Source organism: Gopherus flavomarginatus, chromosome 3, assembly GCF_025201925.1.
Source record: "Gopherus flavomarginatus isolate rGopFla2 chromosome 3, rGopFla2.mat.asm, whole genome shotgun sequence".
In the NCBI taxonomy this organism is placed as follows: Eukaryota; Metazoa; Chordata; order Testudines; family Testudinidae; genus Gopherus; species Gopherus flavomarginatus.
Window position 1 is genome coordinate 199,145,603 of NC_066619.1, and position 15,460 is coordinate 199,161,062.

Sequence of the window (15,460 nt, forward strand, 5' to 3'; positions counted from 1 at the left end):
GTCCTGTGGCCCCTTATAGACTAACAGACTGGATTTTTTACCTTTAGTCCATTTGATATGATGTCCATCCGTTTGCATTTGGAAAGGAAGATGATATCTGTCTGTGTTTGTGCAAGAGATATCTGTCTGTATTTGTGCAAGTTAGTCTATAAGGTGCCACAGGACTCTTTGCTATTTTTAAACCTGTTTACTTAATGTTGCAAACATGCAGATGGCTACAGTGTGTGGTTCTTTTTTAAAATGTGATCATTCAGTGTATGTGTCTTCATTCACAAACTGTTGACACAGAACAATAGAGGATTGATTTTTGTTTTTGTTTACATACAAAACATTTTGAAGCTATTTTTGACATATGGTTACTTCACAGCACAGTAGTTAATGTTGTGCCTGAACCATGTTTTGATAGTCTTTTGAGTTGGAGGTGGTAAGTCTGAGTTTTTCTGTTCTTTTCCTGTCCCTTCCTTTCTCTCCTCTTTCTCTGGAGTTTGCACTTTTGTGGGGTCTGAGACTTTTATGAAACTCCTGGAAGGCAGTAGATACCATTTCACAGAGGAGGACTTCAGTAATGATGGTCTGACAATTGGAATGACACTATGTCCTTTCCTTCAATTTATTTTAATAAGAGAATTAGCCATTTTTCAGTTCCTCTTCAGTCGAAGACTTGGCTTGGACACATGTATCTTTGTTAATAGCCTATACTAATTTCCTAACAGAATGAAGCCATATTTGCGCCTGTATAGGAATGAATGATAGCTAAAATGTAATTAATACATGAGATCAGTATGAAATTGGCACGTTATAAAATCCAAAATATTAATACATCTGCATGGGTCAGAACTAAGGCTACATTTATTAAATTTCCAATATTTTGTAGGCTATATGGTTTGTTTAATACCTAGAATAAAGGGTGGGCTTCTTTTAAATTGTCTTTTATTGCTAGTGGTACACAATATGGATGTCTGTGTAATGCATCAAAGAAACCCTTGACAAGTCAGCAAGTTAGATAGGAGACAGATGATCATCTTGTTTGCCATCACAATTCATACATGTTCAGGATGGGCAGGAAAGGAGGAGATGAAACCTGCCAGAGTTTTCAGAGCACTGTTTTTGGGGGTGGGGAGCAATACAGACAATGACAGAGAACCTTCAGCCTTAACACTTCCACCCAGGATTGAATGGAAGCAGTTCGCATCTCTTAGGTATGAGTCTTCTTATCCTCTCTGTGGGTATGGCTACACTCGAAACTTCAAAGCGCTGCTGTGGGAGCGCTGCCGCGGCAGCGCTTTGAAGTGTGAGTGTGGTCGCAGCGCCAGCGCTGGGAGAGAGCTCTCCCAGTGCTGCACATACTCCAGCTCCTCATGGGGATTAGCTTGCAGCGCTGGGAGCTGTGCTCCCAGCACTGCGCCACTGTTTACACTGGCGCTTTACAGCGCTGTATCTTGCAGCCCTTGAGGTGTGTTTTTTTCACACCCCTGAGGGAGAAAGTTGCAGCGCTGTAAAACGCCAGTGTAGCCATGGCCTCAGTCTGTGCAGGGCCCTCTTGTGTGATATTAAATAATCAGTGGATGTTTGCACTGACATGTTTGTGATCTGCATTGCAATTAAAATGAAATGTCATGTGAGTTTCCAAAAACACTCCACCTTCTGAAACAGAACACAACCAAGCAAATGGTAAAAGGCACTGCTGTTAATATATCCAAAGTAAACTACAGTAATGAAGGATGTGTACTGTTGGGGCTAGTCCTTTGTCTGGAGAGTCTTATCACTTACCATCTTCAGCTTTGTATACATGTCATTCTGAAGCTATCTGCATAATGTCTGTAAACCTAAAACAGCTCTGTTCTGTCTGTAGGCAGATTATCAAGTGGAGCAAAATAGAAAACACTTCTATGAGCTGTCACTTGAATATGTGTGCAAGCTGCAGGAGATACAGGAACGGAAGAAATTTGAGTGCGTGGAACCCGTAAGTGCTATAAAATGTATTACATAAGAAAGCTACACCTGATGGCTTTGACAAGGGGGAGGGATGGAGTGTAATAGGGTGAAAAACAATGAGGATCAGTGCTGATTTCTGCTTTTTTAAAAACTAAGTAACTGGGTAACTAAGTAGAATTAAAAACTATCATATTACATCTATGCAAACTCCCAATGTATATAGAGAGAGACAAACTGATGCAAGTTTTTGAGTACAGACAAGCCCTGGAGATGTTCTACAGAAGACCCTGGCTTAGGGTGTTAAGGGCAGAGGTGTGTAAAACTTGGCAGCTTTTATTCACAGGGTCTTTGGGCAAACAGTTTTTGGTTTTTTTATTGAATTAATAGCCTCTGAAATGTAACGTGAATAATGCAAGGAGCATATTTCCAGGATGGGGTTTGCAGGTTCAACTCCTATTTTACTTCATTTATAGTTGAGCCCACTCACTAAAAGGCTGAATCTGGTCCAAAATCTCAAAGCAAAATTAGTCTAAAACTACCAAACATGTCCAGGGTTTAAACTGTGTAAAACCAATGAGCTTCACTTGGTTTCAAGCTAAACCATAACAATGCTGACCAGGCTTACTCAAAGTTCCTGCGGGGGGCTTGCTCTAAAATTTCTCCAAACCTTCACAGAGATGAATTAGGTTTGTAACAAAACCTTAAGCTATGCCAATATCCTCTGGTTTCAGATGTATTTATGAAACATTCAGAACCACTCTTACTGTGATAGTTATTGAGATGGTGTATGGTGTTTTTCAGCACTGCATAGGGACTTAAGATAATAAGTCTTACTGACTTGTGCTCCTAAATGCCTTAGGTCTTATCTACACCTAGATTTTGTAGCGGTATAACTTTTTGGGTTAGGGATGTGATTTTTTTTTTTTAAACAGACAGTCATACCAGTATAAAGCCACGTGCCAACAGTTATACTGGTTAAAAGTTCTCCTTTCCGTACATGAATAAGCTATACTGGTATAAGCACTCTGATATAAACTATGTCCATATAGTAGGGGGTTTGTATTGCTCTGCCTATACAAACATATTTGAAGTGGTGGCACAGCTTGTTTGTAGACAAGGCCTTAGGTGTTTTTGCATGAATCCCCTAAGTCCTGTTATAACAAATTAAAATAAATGAATCTACAAGCTTAGTATTGTGGTATCTAACGATTCCATAACAAAAGCCATTTATCTTCCTGAAAGCCCAATTAAAACTAGTACAATAAGTTTGTTTACATTTGCAGGAGATAATGCTGCCCACTTCTTGTGTACAGTGTCACCTGAAAGTGAGAACAGGTGTTCACATGGCAATGTTGTAGCCATCATTGCAAGACATTTTTGTGCCAGATGCACTAGAGATTCATATGTCCCTTCATGCTTCAACCACCATTTCAGAGGACATGCCTCCATGCTGATTACGAGTTCTGCTCATTAACAATCCAAAGCAATGCGTGTTCATTTTCATCATCTTGAGTCAGATGTCACCAGCAGAAGGTTGACTTTTTTTTTTTTTTTTTTGGTAGTTCGTGTTCTGTAGTTTCCACATCAGAGCATTGCTCTTTTAAGACTTCTGAAAGCATGCTCCACACCTCGTCCCTCTCAGATTTTGGAAGGCACTTTAGATTCTTAAACCTTGGGTTGAGTGCTGTAGCTATCTTTAAAATCTCACCGGACCTTCTTTGTGTTTTGTCAGATCTGCAATGAAAGTGTTCTTAAAATGAACAACATGTGCTGGGCCATCAACCGAGACTGCTATAATATGAAATATATGGCAGAATGCGGGTAAAACAGAGCAGGAGACATGCAGTTCTTTCCCAAGGAATTCAGTCACAATTTTAACAAACATGTTATTTTTTTTAACAAGCATCATGGGCATGGAAGCATGTCCTGAGTGGTGGTATGAAGGGTCATAAGAATGGCCTTTTGGCTAAGATCATGTGTAGTAGTGAAGGCTATTGCCCCACACCTGGGTGAGATCGCAGTCAACCGCACTATCCCCGACACCGACAGCCTGCTGCGCCCGGACATCGTCATCACGAACGAGGAACGGAAAAAGATCATCCTCGTCGACGTGACGATCCTGTTTGAGAACAGGACCCCGGCCCTCCGCAAAGCCCGAGCCCGCAAACTTGAAAAATATGCCCCCTTGGCTGACACCCTGCGGGCAAAGGGCTACGAGGTTTACACCGATGCCCTGATCGTTGGGGCGCTGGGTGCCTGGGACCCCTGTAATGAACGAGAACTTAGGGCCTATGGGGTGGGCCGTTGCTGTGCACGGCTCATGAGATGTTTGATGGTCTCGGACACTATCCGGTGGTCTAGGGACGTTTACACAGAGCACATCACCGGCCACCGCCAATACCAGGAGTGAGCCGGCGTGATTTCGTGCACCCACGGGGGGGGAGGAGGCCTATAAACCCCCCCACTGAACCATATCCCCTGAGCCCTAAGCCCACCGAACTGGATTCCACCATGTGAGGATCATCCTGTCCCTATTACCCAGCCCGCTTACTTATACCCATGACTGCGTGTATGAACGATGCACTGTATGAGCGATGTACCCTCACTGCTTCCTTACTGCTGCTTGATCCCACCCACCATACACCCGCATTGGGGACCTTACAGACTGTATATATTATGTGCTTACCAGCGTCCCCCTATACTCTGTATGTTGCCCCCAATGACCAATAACTGACGCTTCAAACTCCTTGTATCATCTTTATTTAAATATTCTCTAATAAACTTTAATATCTGGCACATAAATACCTTGCAATGCCAGCTACAAAAGTGCCATGTGAACGCCTGTTCTCACTTTCTGGTGACATTGTAAATAAGAAGTGGGCAGCATTATCTCCTGTAAAAGTAAACAAACTTGTTTGTCTTAGCGATTGGCTAAACAAGAAGTAGAACTGAGTGGACTTGTAGGCTCTAAAGTTTTACATTGTTTTGTTTTTGAGTGCAGTTATGTAACATAAAAAAAATCTATATTTGTAAGTGGTGCTTTCTCAATAAAGAGATTGCACTGTCGTACTTGTATGAGGTGAATTGAAAATACTATTTTTGTTTATAATTTTTACAGTGCAAATATTTGTAATAAAATAATATGAAGTGAGCATTGTACACTTTGTATTCTGTGTTGTAATTGAAATCAATATTATTTGAGAATGTAGAAAAGCATCCAAAATTATTTAATAAATTTCAATTGGTATTCTGTTGTTAAACAATGCAATTAAAACTGTGATTAATCGCGATTAATGTTTTTGAGTTAATCATGTGAGTTAACTGCAATTAATCGTCATCCCTATTTCTTTCTTGTTTGATCAAATTTAAAATAAAGATAATTTGTAGTAGACTGGAAGCAAGACAGGCTCCACAGGTGTTAGTTGTGGTGTTAGCCATTTTTAACTAAATAGACTCTTGTGAATAGTAGATATTAGTAGGAATAATTTTATTTTAAAAAATCGGATAGTTTTTGTTTACTTGTTCTTTTAAATGCTTACTAAAGACTAAATGAGAATACAGCAATCTTTGCTGGCAATTCGTGTTCTCCCTGCTAAGAAAGCTCTCCTGCTTGTATTCCAGGTACTGTCATTTTTTCAGGGTATATTCACTTTCTATCATCAGGGCTATGAACTTGCCAAAGACTTCAATCACTACAAAATGGCTCTGCAGATCAATATCCAGAATGTAAGTTAAGATTTTTTTTTATTTAAGCCATTTAAAAATTTTTGGAATAAAAAATGTGTACAGTATATTTGGATAACTTGTTTCTTGGTAATGTGAGTTTATCAAGAGAAACTTTGGGGTTATAGTGCCATCTTCTGGCTAACCACCTATGTGACTGAATTGAGCAATAATTGAGAATACAGCTAATCCTGCCACCTAGTGTTCTCTAATACTCTTTAAAATATTTTCTGTCAACTTTTCATAGTTTGTTTAAATTCTTTCATGTTCACACTCAATATGTTTATGTTTAATGTAATTAACAATTTATTTTAATTATGTGCAGTTGGCTGGCTCAGAGGTTTGGCAATGGAATACATCTGAATTGGATTGACTTTAAGTCATTACTACAGAACTATACTGTAGGTAACTGAAGAACATACAGTGAAAAACATACAATGAGACAGACAGGCTTCCTAACAATTTTTGTCACATTTGTTGGTACTTCCATTAAAGGAGCCAAAGAAAGAATGACATGGAGGCTCTGAACCAGACTTCCTTCTTCAGAACTATACTTTCATAAAATAATGTACTTAAAGCATTCAAGTATTGAACTGTTAAAGGAAACTTAGACTGCTATTGCCCATGCAACACTTATTTTGTTGGTTGACTGTTGGCTGCCAGGGTTGTCTGGAATTACGACACAGTAGTTCTAGGAGGTGACAGTCTGATTATAGACATGGATCAATGAGTCAGAACAACAGACGGTAGTGGGGAGAAAAGGCAGAAAAGAGTTACGATAATATATGGTTATGTAAGTTAACATCTTTGGTGATACCACACTTGTATTTCCTTTTTGTTTGTGTACATCTTTTCTCTGCCCTCACCAATTCCCAAGTGGTATTGGGTTGCCGAAGGAATTTTTCAGTTGTGACTTTGTGGTAGTGGGCTTCCTGGAAGAAGTCATCCTTTCTGGAGGGAATTGAATGAGGGGTCTTTCCCACTGGGATTGGGAGTTTATTCCAAGCACAGATGGCAGCATAAAAGAAAGCACCAAGGTGCAAGTAGGAGAAGGATAGTAAAAGGGCATTGAGTCTGATATTAGTATTAGATTGGTATTAGAGCAAAAAAGCTGAAGTAGGACAGGATAAGAAATAAGATCAGAAATACAGGCCAGGATGAAGTTGTATAGAGCTTTGAAGGTGAAGATGAGGAGTTGAACTTGAAATTGTAGATGAAGGTGAGCCAGTGAGAAGTTTGAAGAGGGAAGTGATGTGGTCAGAGCAATGGGAAAGGAAAATAATCTTTGTAGCAATATTTTGGATGGACTGAATGGTAACAATACGTGCATCAGGAAATGCAGAGGTTGCAGTAATGAAGGTGGGAGATTAGTGTTATAACTATTGGAATTGAAAGGCTGGGTTGGATTTTCAAAATGCTCTAGAGGAAGGAGTGGCAAAACTTGGTGACAGCCTTGGATGTGGGAGGAGAATGGAAGGAAGAGTCAGAAATGACCCTGAGATTGAGAGCTCAAAAGACGTGGTCAGTGGTGCTGTCCACTGTAAAGTGTCTCTCTATGCCAGTTCAGTATTGCCACCTCCCTGAGTGGCGTAGAATCACGGTTGATGTAACTTTAAAATCAAAATTGGATATTTTTCTAAAAGATCTTCCCTAGGAATTATTTTGGGGAAGTTCTATGTATGACCTGTTCTGTACAGGAGGTCAGGCTAGATGATCACAATGGTCCCTTCTGGCCTTAGAATCTATTAATCTGTTTCACACATGTCTTTTAAGCAGTACAATGCATGACAATCAACCCCCACCACTCCCACCTCACCTAATATATTGTAACAATTGCATAAGCACATTTATAAAGAGTGTTATTTTCTGTCTTCCATTGGTCCATCATGTGAGAGCATAGAGCATCTCTAATTTCTGTTGCCCAGGTGTATCCTGCTGCAGCTGTGGTAGCTGCATTTTGCGGCTGAGGTACTGGCTCAGCAGTCTGTCACTGTCAAGGGTCCATTCTGGAGAAATGTCTCATCTTTTGCTTCCCAAAGATTGTGAAGAGCACAACAAGCCACCGTAATGCAAACAGCATTGATGACATTGGAATTCAAATGGGTCTCTGCCAGGGGGGTTTCTATCTGCCACGCCTCATTCAGCCACCATTCTGCACCTTTTGAAAGTGTAATTTAACCTTGTTTTGCCAGGGCCTCTGAGATTAGGGTATGCTTTTATAAGCCAAAGCAAAATAGGGTAATGGGGGGGGATGTCCCCTAGAATGATAGTGGGAGAGTAACTCTTGTTTATGGCGATGTCATTTCATGGGACTAGTGTTCCAGCCTGTCCTTGAATGTAGACTCCCAATTGGCAGAAAACCCTGGCATTGTGATCTTTTCCAGTGCAGCCCATGTTGATATGGTCTTCAAAGGCCTGCATTACAATGGAGCAGTACCTTTTTTAGTTTATGTACTCATGTGCTCCTTTGGGAGGGCAAGCAAACTATGGGCACCTGAATTCCAGCAATGGCCCACTGCAGTTTGAAAACCCCATTCTCTCAAAGGCAGGATTTACTTTAGGAATGCCCCAGAAACCTCTGCAACCACTTTGGCTACATTCAGCTTTCCAAAGCCAAATTGGTTAGCAACAGACCAGTAGCAGTCAGGGATAGCCTGTTTCCAGGTGGGTATAGCAACCTGCTTCTGGACCAGGATGGATGCCTGTTCTCCTTGTGTGTGTCTTGATGCTGGAGGGTTGAGACAGGCTGCTCACAAAGCTTCAGAACGTAGCTTTCTTAGTATTTTTCTGTTTTAATTTTTTTTTTAAATTTAGACAAGAAATCGCTTTGAAGGAACAAGATCGGAAGTGGAGGAGCTCATGAACAAAATCAGGCGAAATCCTCAGGAACATAAAAGAGCAAATCAGTTTACAATAGAAGGCTACCTTTATGTGCAGGAAAAAAGTAAGATACATTTTTATTTTATTATTTGTATCCCCGTTGTGCCCCAAATCTTCTAAGTGCTATACACATGCAAGTACATGTACTTCAACTAATATGCATGCACGCACAAAGTTTCTACTAAAAAAGCATTTGGTTTAAGAAAAGTGTGTTTATAATTCAGTGTTTTCGTCTCTTTACAAATTTAATATTATACTTAATATTTAATATATAGTCTTTCATACAGTGATCTCCAAGCACTGACAAATATCAATTAAGGAAACCTCCAGTGAGGTAGGTGTTAAGATAAGTTCCTGTCTGCATCCTAAGACTTGCCCATACCGGTATTGCCCTGGCCTCTTCCTTTGTCATTCAGTGTTAAAGGCATTCTGAACTATATGCATTTCCTCACCTTTTGGGGGCAAAGCCAGACTTTCAGGCACCTGCTCCCCTACTTGGTGTAAACTTTGCTTGTACCAATCAGAAACGAACACACACAGTTTTTGGGCCCCGTCCCCTATGACACTTCTGTGATGTCATAGTGGGTATTTTAGGCTGGTCTGCCATGTGCAGGCGAAAGAGGAGAAAGAAAAACGAATCCTGTGTACCTTGTACACACCCGTAACCGAGCCTGATCACCTCGAAGCCTCTCTCAGATCACGTGTTTTAAGCAGAGTTTCTACGTTTGCCGGTCGTTATGAATTGGTTTGTATTCGTAAGTATTGGTTATTACTAAATGCTGCATCTGTGTTTATAAATATTGTTTACTGCATCTTTGTTTATAAATATTGTTTAATAGTAAATACTTTAGCCATTTTATGTTTTAAGTTCCATTAACCCTATTAGCTAATCATACGCTGCTCCCCTACCCCTTGTAACTATCCCCAATAAAACTTTTAATTAATTAATTTTAGTTGTGTGCATGCCTGCAGTTTGCATCGTGACCCAGACCCTCCTTGCATCCCTTACCTATACAGTCTATTGCCACGTGCAGCCTGGTAAATAACAGCTCTGCATTTTTCTTTCGCCCCTAAAAGTATGTGGCAATCTACATGGCGTCACGAACAGGATGCACGGAGGTTGGGCCATGCCCGTGGCACACTGCAGATCGCACAGATAATGAAACTGAACAGTTCCAACATTTGCAATTTCACCTTCTTACTAGCCAAAATTCGACTAATCCAAAAATAGAATGGATCTGTTCTCTTGGCTCGGGCAAAACTCTAAAAGGTTATACTGTACCATTAACCCTGGCAGATATGGGATGCCTCCTTCGGTGACACCCGAGCTTTAGGAGTCAGCCAGCCGATTGTTCCCTGCAGCCTCAGTGCACGGAGACTGTGGAAAACCTCGGTGCTGCAGATTCCTCTCAACTTTGGAGAGAATGTAGCCACATTGTTAGAAAATCTGGAGGCACCGTTTCCAAATTAATTCCCCCACCTCGGGTAATACCTGCTGATCCGGCACATAAATTATTATGCCAAATGATAAAAGAATTAAATTTGATTAAGAAAACCAAAAAATTGCGACCCGATGAATATAAATCTGAGGATGTTTCCACCGTCCTGTTTAGCATGATATGCAAGGCCCTCGATCTGTGTTCTGTCCTCCATGGAGGCACAATGTTTGCAGCTAAACAGGCAGCCCCAGGCTCTCCTAAAGGTAATAATGAGAAGAAGACAGAAAAGGTAGAGCCCATCACTAGCCCCCCCCCCCCCAAGTCCCTCTCGGAAAATTTTGCCACCCCCATATGAAGCTCCTAAAACTCCTCTGTATCCAGCTCTGCCAACAGCCCCAGAATTTGCAGAATCTGAAACCGTAGCAGAAGCTTTGCCTATTGCAATAACTAAAACTAAAATAGATGCACAAACAGGCAACACCACGCAGGTTACTGAACTGCGAACACGTACTAAGGCCGAACTTAAAGAGTTTTTAAAGGAAACGCAACGAAAAGCCGACGAGGCACCCATGGTTTGGGTCGGGCGGCTAGCCTTAGAACACGGAGCAGAACTGGTGGACCGCGAGGAGGCCAGCACCTTAGCCAAAACGGCCAATTGGGCACGAGGCTTCCCGGGTCACCCTTTATTAAATAATCGCATTTGGCCACTTACCACCCCGGCAGCTGCCATTTTAGCAATGAAAGGCAGTTTTAAAGGATTATATATCTCTCCGGGAACTTCAGTTACTCCACACGATCTAATATGGGCAATTGCAGGAGCTTCCATAGCCCTGTGGGATCCAATACAAAATCCACTTAATTTAACTATTCAACAGCAATTGGTGGCCACACCCTTTATACACGTTACTGATCCCACCCAAATTCCTGTCTCAGCAGAGGCGGTTAATTTGGCATTAGAAGCTGCCCTTGGAGCTGACACTGGTGCCATGCTGCACTTGCATGCGGCCGTTCGCAGACCTTTTCGTCTCTTTACAAATTTAATATTATACTTAATATTAATATATAGTCTTTCATACAGTGATCTCCAAGCACTGACAAATATCAATTAAGGAAACCTCCAGTGAGGTAGGGAGGCTGTAATATTCCTGTCTTAGTATTCCAGTGAGGCACAGAAAGGCTTAGTGAGTTGGCCAATGTCACATAGTGAATCGGTTACAGAGCTGGGGATAGTCTTCAACTGACTCTCTGTACAGTGCACTAAAGATTTTGTTGTTGAATGTAAAGCCCTTTATAGGAAATGTTTATTCTTCTTTGAGGCTGGAACCAAGCTATTCATTGTGGGTGAACATGCATTCCATGTGTCTGGTACTGGAAATTCTTCAATAGCAATGTCTATTGGTCTGTGCTGGTGCACTATGCCTCCTTGTGGGGTGAACTGCAGGCAGATGTGGCGACGTGGACCGACCACTTCTTCAGTTCTTTTTCTGCCACGTGTGGTCTAGGACAGAACCGCCTGTGTTAGTAGTTTCTAGCTTCTTAAGCTCAGCTTCATGTAGAAATATTGTATATAGTTTTAATAGTTTTGTTAGTTAATAGTTTCATAGTTAATTAGTATATAGCTGTAGTTTAGTGAGTGGGGACCAAGGGTTTTCCCCCCTGTTAATCCCTGTACATTTAGCACCATCGGTTTTGCACAATGCTAAAACTACCATAGCCACACCTACATGATGGATCCAATTCCAAAGACGCTAGTCAATTCTCTTGCCAGACCTTGGTATGCCCTTATTGAGGATCTGACTATTTACACACATCCAGAGTCACCAATCTGATTGGACCTGATGGTTCAATCACAACATTGTCCAGATGTCACTTGCTGGTCTTGAGCACCGGCAGGGCTATGGATACTCCAACACCGTTGGGAAGCTATTCACCTGCTTACACTTCTGGCTGAATGCAGCCAGTACTGATGGTTCCACCCTTAGAGTTTGACAACTCTTACTCTGAGGAGGAATGGGTGCCGTCAGTTACACTGATGGTCTGTCCACAGCATGTCCATTCATACAGGGCCCCCAAAGCCTTTTGGGGATCTCCACTTCCACAGGACCCTTACCTGCCAACCATGGATCAATGGTAATCACCATTGGGTCTGCTGAAGTATCAGTATGTATGATGCCATCTACTGACCTTACTGGAGTCTCTGGAGCCCCTATTAATGTGGTGGGATTTCCCTCCAAGACCTCTGTCTGCTTGGCTTTCCAAGAACTCAGGTATTCATTATTCACTTATTTTTATTTTGCATACAGCAGAGCTACGCTGAGTTTATTAGATCCAAACACAGGGGTGGTGGATGCAGGGTACATCATAGCTCCAAAGTTACGCTGAAACCCTCTCTCTTTATATACATTGCATGTCTCATTGCATTTACTATATGCTGCATCACACATTTTTGAATTGGCGTGATTACTTTTCAGGGGCTGTGCAGCAAGCTTTCTGTTTATTCATTGACCATATACTACCAACTCTTTACCACATCTCTACATTTCTAACTTATCCTGGTTATTGTTATCTTGTTTATAGTAAATGTTTCCCTGGGTGTTCTCCCTCTTATCTTAGCAGGCTCAGACATTCTGTTTTGTTAGTCTACTGACCTATTTACTTCTCTTATTTAGCACAAATGTCCTTTTTTCAGCCTGATGATTAATTTACCTCCCTAATTCTATTTTCCAAAGAATGAGGCCTTCCCACATGTGTTTAATTACTCATGTGAGGTCAAGCTTACCTACACTAGCATTTGTTTGCATCATAATCCTGTCTTTCTGTGCCTTCCTTCACAAGTTTGTTACCCAGCAACACATGCCTAAGACCAGAGTAGTTGTAATCGTTTGAATCATCATTAATATTAGACTCGAAGTATGAACCAAGGGTTGCAAGCTTAACTGCTCTGGAATACTCCCATCAGGATGTCTCCACTGCCTGTACAGTACTGTCACCAATTTCCTGTTGCTCAGCTATAAGCTGGGCAATGGACACCAATTGCTCTTTTTTCCTTTGTACCAAATCAGTGGTGTTAGTGGACAAAGGAAGTATGGGTGCAAAGAGAGCGGTCACCAGTGACTCATTTGGTGTGATCTGTCACAGCCTCTGTTACATCTTCCTTCATCTGCACACCTGGCCATAGGGCATAGGTCCCAATCTGAGCTGGAGAGGTGAGGTTCAGACAAAATCCAGTCAGGCTCCCCTGGCATGGTGTTGTCCTCACTAAAAAGTTTTGGTATCCCAGAGCACATACTGTGTCCCCTAGCTGTACCACCTCCTTTACTCTCTCTTTAATGACTAGTCGGGCCCAACCTCCCTCAGTTGTGGTTGGGTTCATTCGTGCTGATTACTCATAGAACTGTCTGTGCAGAACAGCAGGCTGTGTTTATTTCCTCTCCTCCTTGTTTTGCTATCGTTACACTGGGATAATGCTGTTATAGGTTCCATTCTCTGTTGCACCCATACTGTTAACATATACCAATTCTTTACAATTCCCACACCATCTAGGAATAGCAATCATAATTGGCACCATTCAGTTATTAAGCTCATGTGGGCCATTCAGCCAGGAGGAGCACTGTGGAAAGGCTGATCTATGTTGAATATACCAATTCCAGAGTTGTATTGCCTCCCAGTACAGTGGGTTGGACCTTGCTCCCTCCTGTTTGTGTAAACAACGTTTCCTGACCAGCTTACGCTTCTGCTCAAACCAGTATGGAAAATTATGTCCTTGGATGTAGTCTCCCTGGACTGCACCTGGAGTTAATTGTCTATCCTTTAGGCATTCTGCTACATGTGTTTAATAATAATAAAGTGCCCATAGCTGATAAATATGGTACCTAGCTACTTTACAATATCAAAACAACCAAACTGATTAAAAACATCCTGATCCTCATTTAAAAAAATGCTTTGTGGTCTGAAACAGTAAACAAATATAGAAGTATAGTCTCAAGGCTGACTGGACCAAAAAAGCTATGAATATTAATCTGATCTCACTAAATTTAGGCTTTGACCAGGATCAGACTGGGTGGGAGGAAGGGCTGATTCTCCCAAGCTGTGCCTACCCACCACACTGATATGCTGAGGTCTTGGCTCCCTTGCTAAGATCATATGCTGGGCTGGACTCCTGCCTTCCTGAGTTTCTGTCCCAGCAAATAGTCAGGTTGCAGCAGTAAAGACTCCTTACTGCTCATAGCGCAGGAATTTCTGCAGTGACAGCTCCTGCTGGTTCCATTGTCAATTGGTCTCTGCTGAGAGAAGTGATGCAGTAGCAAGCTGGGCTTGGTTTTTTATGTTCCAGCTTGCCAGCTGCACTTTTGATTTTAGTGCTCTGGTTCTGGCTGGCTGGTGATACCACTGTCATAAGTTTAGGAAAAAAATGGTGTCTGGCTCAGAAGTGAGTATGCACCATGTTCCGCATGTGTATGCCCAGTTCAAGCTATAGCTGTGACTTTTGAAAGGGTCAGTGAAAGGGGCCTTGTAAACTGGGAAGAGCAACAAAACATTTTAAATAATAAGACATAGTTAATGCTTTGATTTTCTTTAAGGGCCTGCCCCATTTGGCTCCAGTTGGGTAAAACATTATTGCATGTATAGGAAGGAGACAAAGAAGTTCACCATGATCCCATTTGAACACAGGTCAGGAGGGAAAATTGTAAGTACATTTCATTATACTTTTTCATGCCCTGTATCTAAATGAGAGGATATGTTAGATAAGATATGTCAAAATATCTTTTTCATGCAGTTCACAATTTGCCCTCTAAGGACATTAAGCTAAAGTAATGGAATGGTTTAATAGATAAGGATTCTGTGGAAGTTTTAGTTGCTTAGTTTTGGAAAAGTAGAGAATATATGAGAGCTAAAATGCACCTAATGTGCCTTAAATGTGTGGTTTTCGCTAAGGGGATTTAAAGTTTAGTCTGATTATAACCAAGTTTGAATTGAGAGAGTACAGTCGCATTAGGTTTCTCACTTATACTCTCCATCCAAATTTTTCTTCCATGGCAGACAGGAGAGCTGGCGGGGGGGTTAGGTTAGGAGGCTTTTAAATAATTCTTAAAATGGAATGTAATTTGCACAGACAATCAGATAAATAATTTAAGCTTTCCTTGATAACATCTAGAACATTCAGGGCTCAGTCCTCTGTTGGATGCTGAATGCCCTTAATTCCCATTGAAGTGATTGGGAATTGAGGGCACTCAGCATCTTGCAGGGTCTGGCATTAAATGACAGCATGAGTATGAGTGAAATATGTTTTTGTTACAGAAATAATAAATTTGAAGATGAAAAAGACATTTTAGATCTCCCAGTCAATCTTCCTGTAAATGCAGCATCCTGCCCTGTTTTTGTCCTGTTTAGTTTTAATAGTCCCCAGGGCTTGGACCTCCATTAAAGATTATATCCATGTATGCTTGGTAGAGAGGAGGATCTTTTCATCATTCTTAGTAAAA

The 15,460-nt window shown here is 41.4% G+C and overlaps 1 protein-coding gene across 3 annotated transcripts in view; it reads left to right on the plus strand.

Annotated features, from left to right (window-relative positions):
- ARHGAP10 (Rho GTPase activating protein 10) overlaps positions 1–15,460 on the plus strand; it is a 248,895-nt gene that overhangs the window by 120,968 nt on the left and 112,467 nt on the right. For all 3 annotated transcript variants that reach the window (XM_050946362.1, XM_050946365.1, XM_050946364.1), the window contains exons 6-9: positions 1,853–1,963; positions 5,557–5,661; positions 8,473–8,602; positions 14,558–14,664. In XM_050946362.1, coding sequence (XP_050802319.1) covers positions 1,853–1,963; positions 5,557–5,661; positions 8,473–8,602; positions 14,558–14,664 — 453 coding nt within the window. The remainder of the gene's footprint in view (positions 1–1,852; positions 1,964–5,556; positions 5,662–8,472; positions 8,603–14,557; positions 14,665–15,460) is intronic.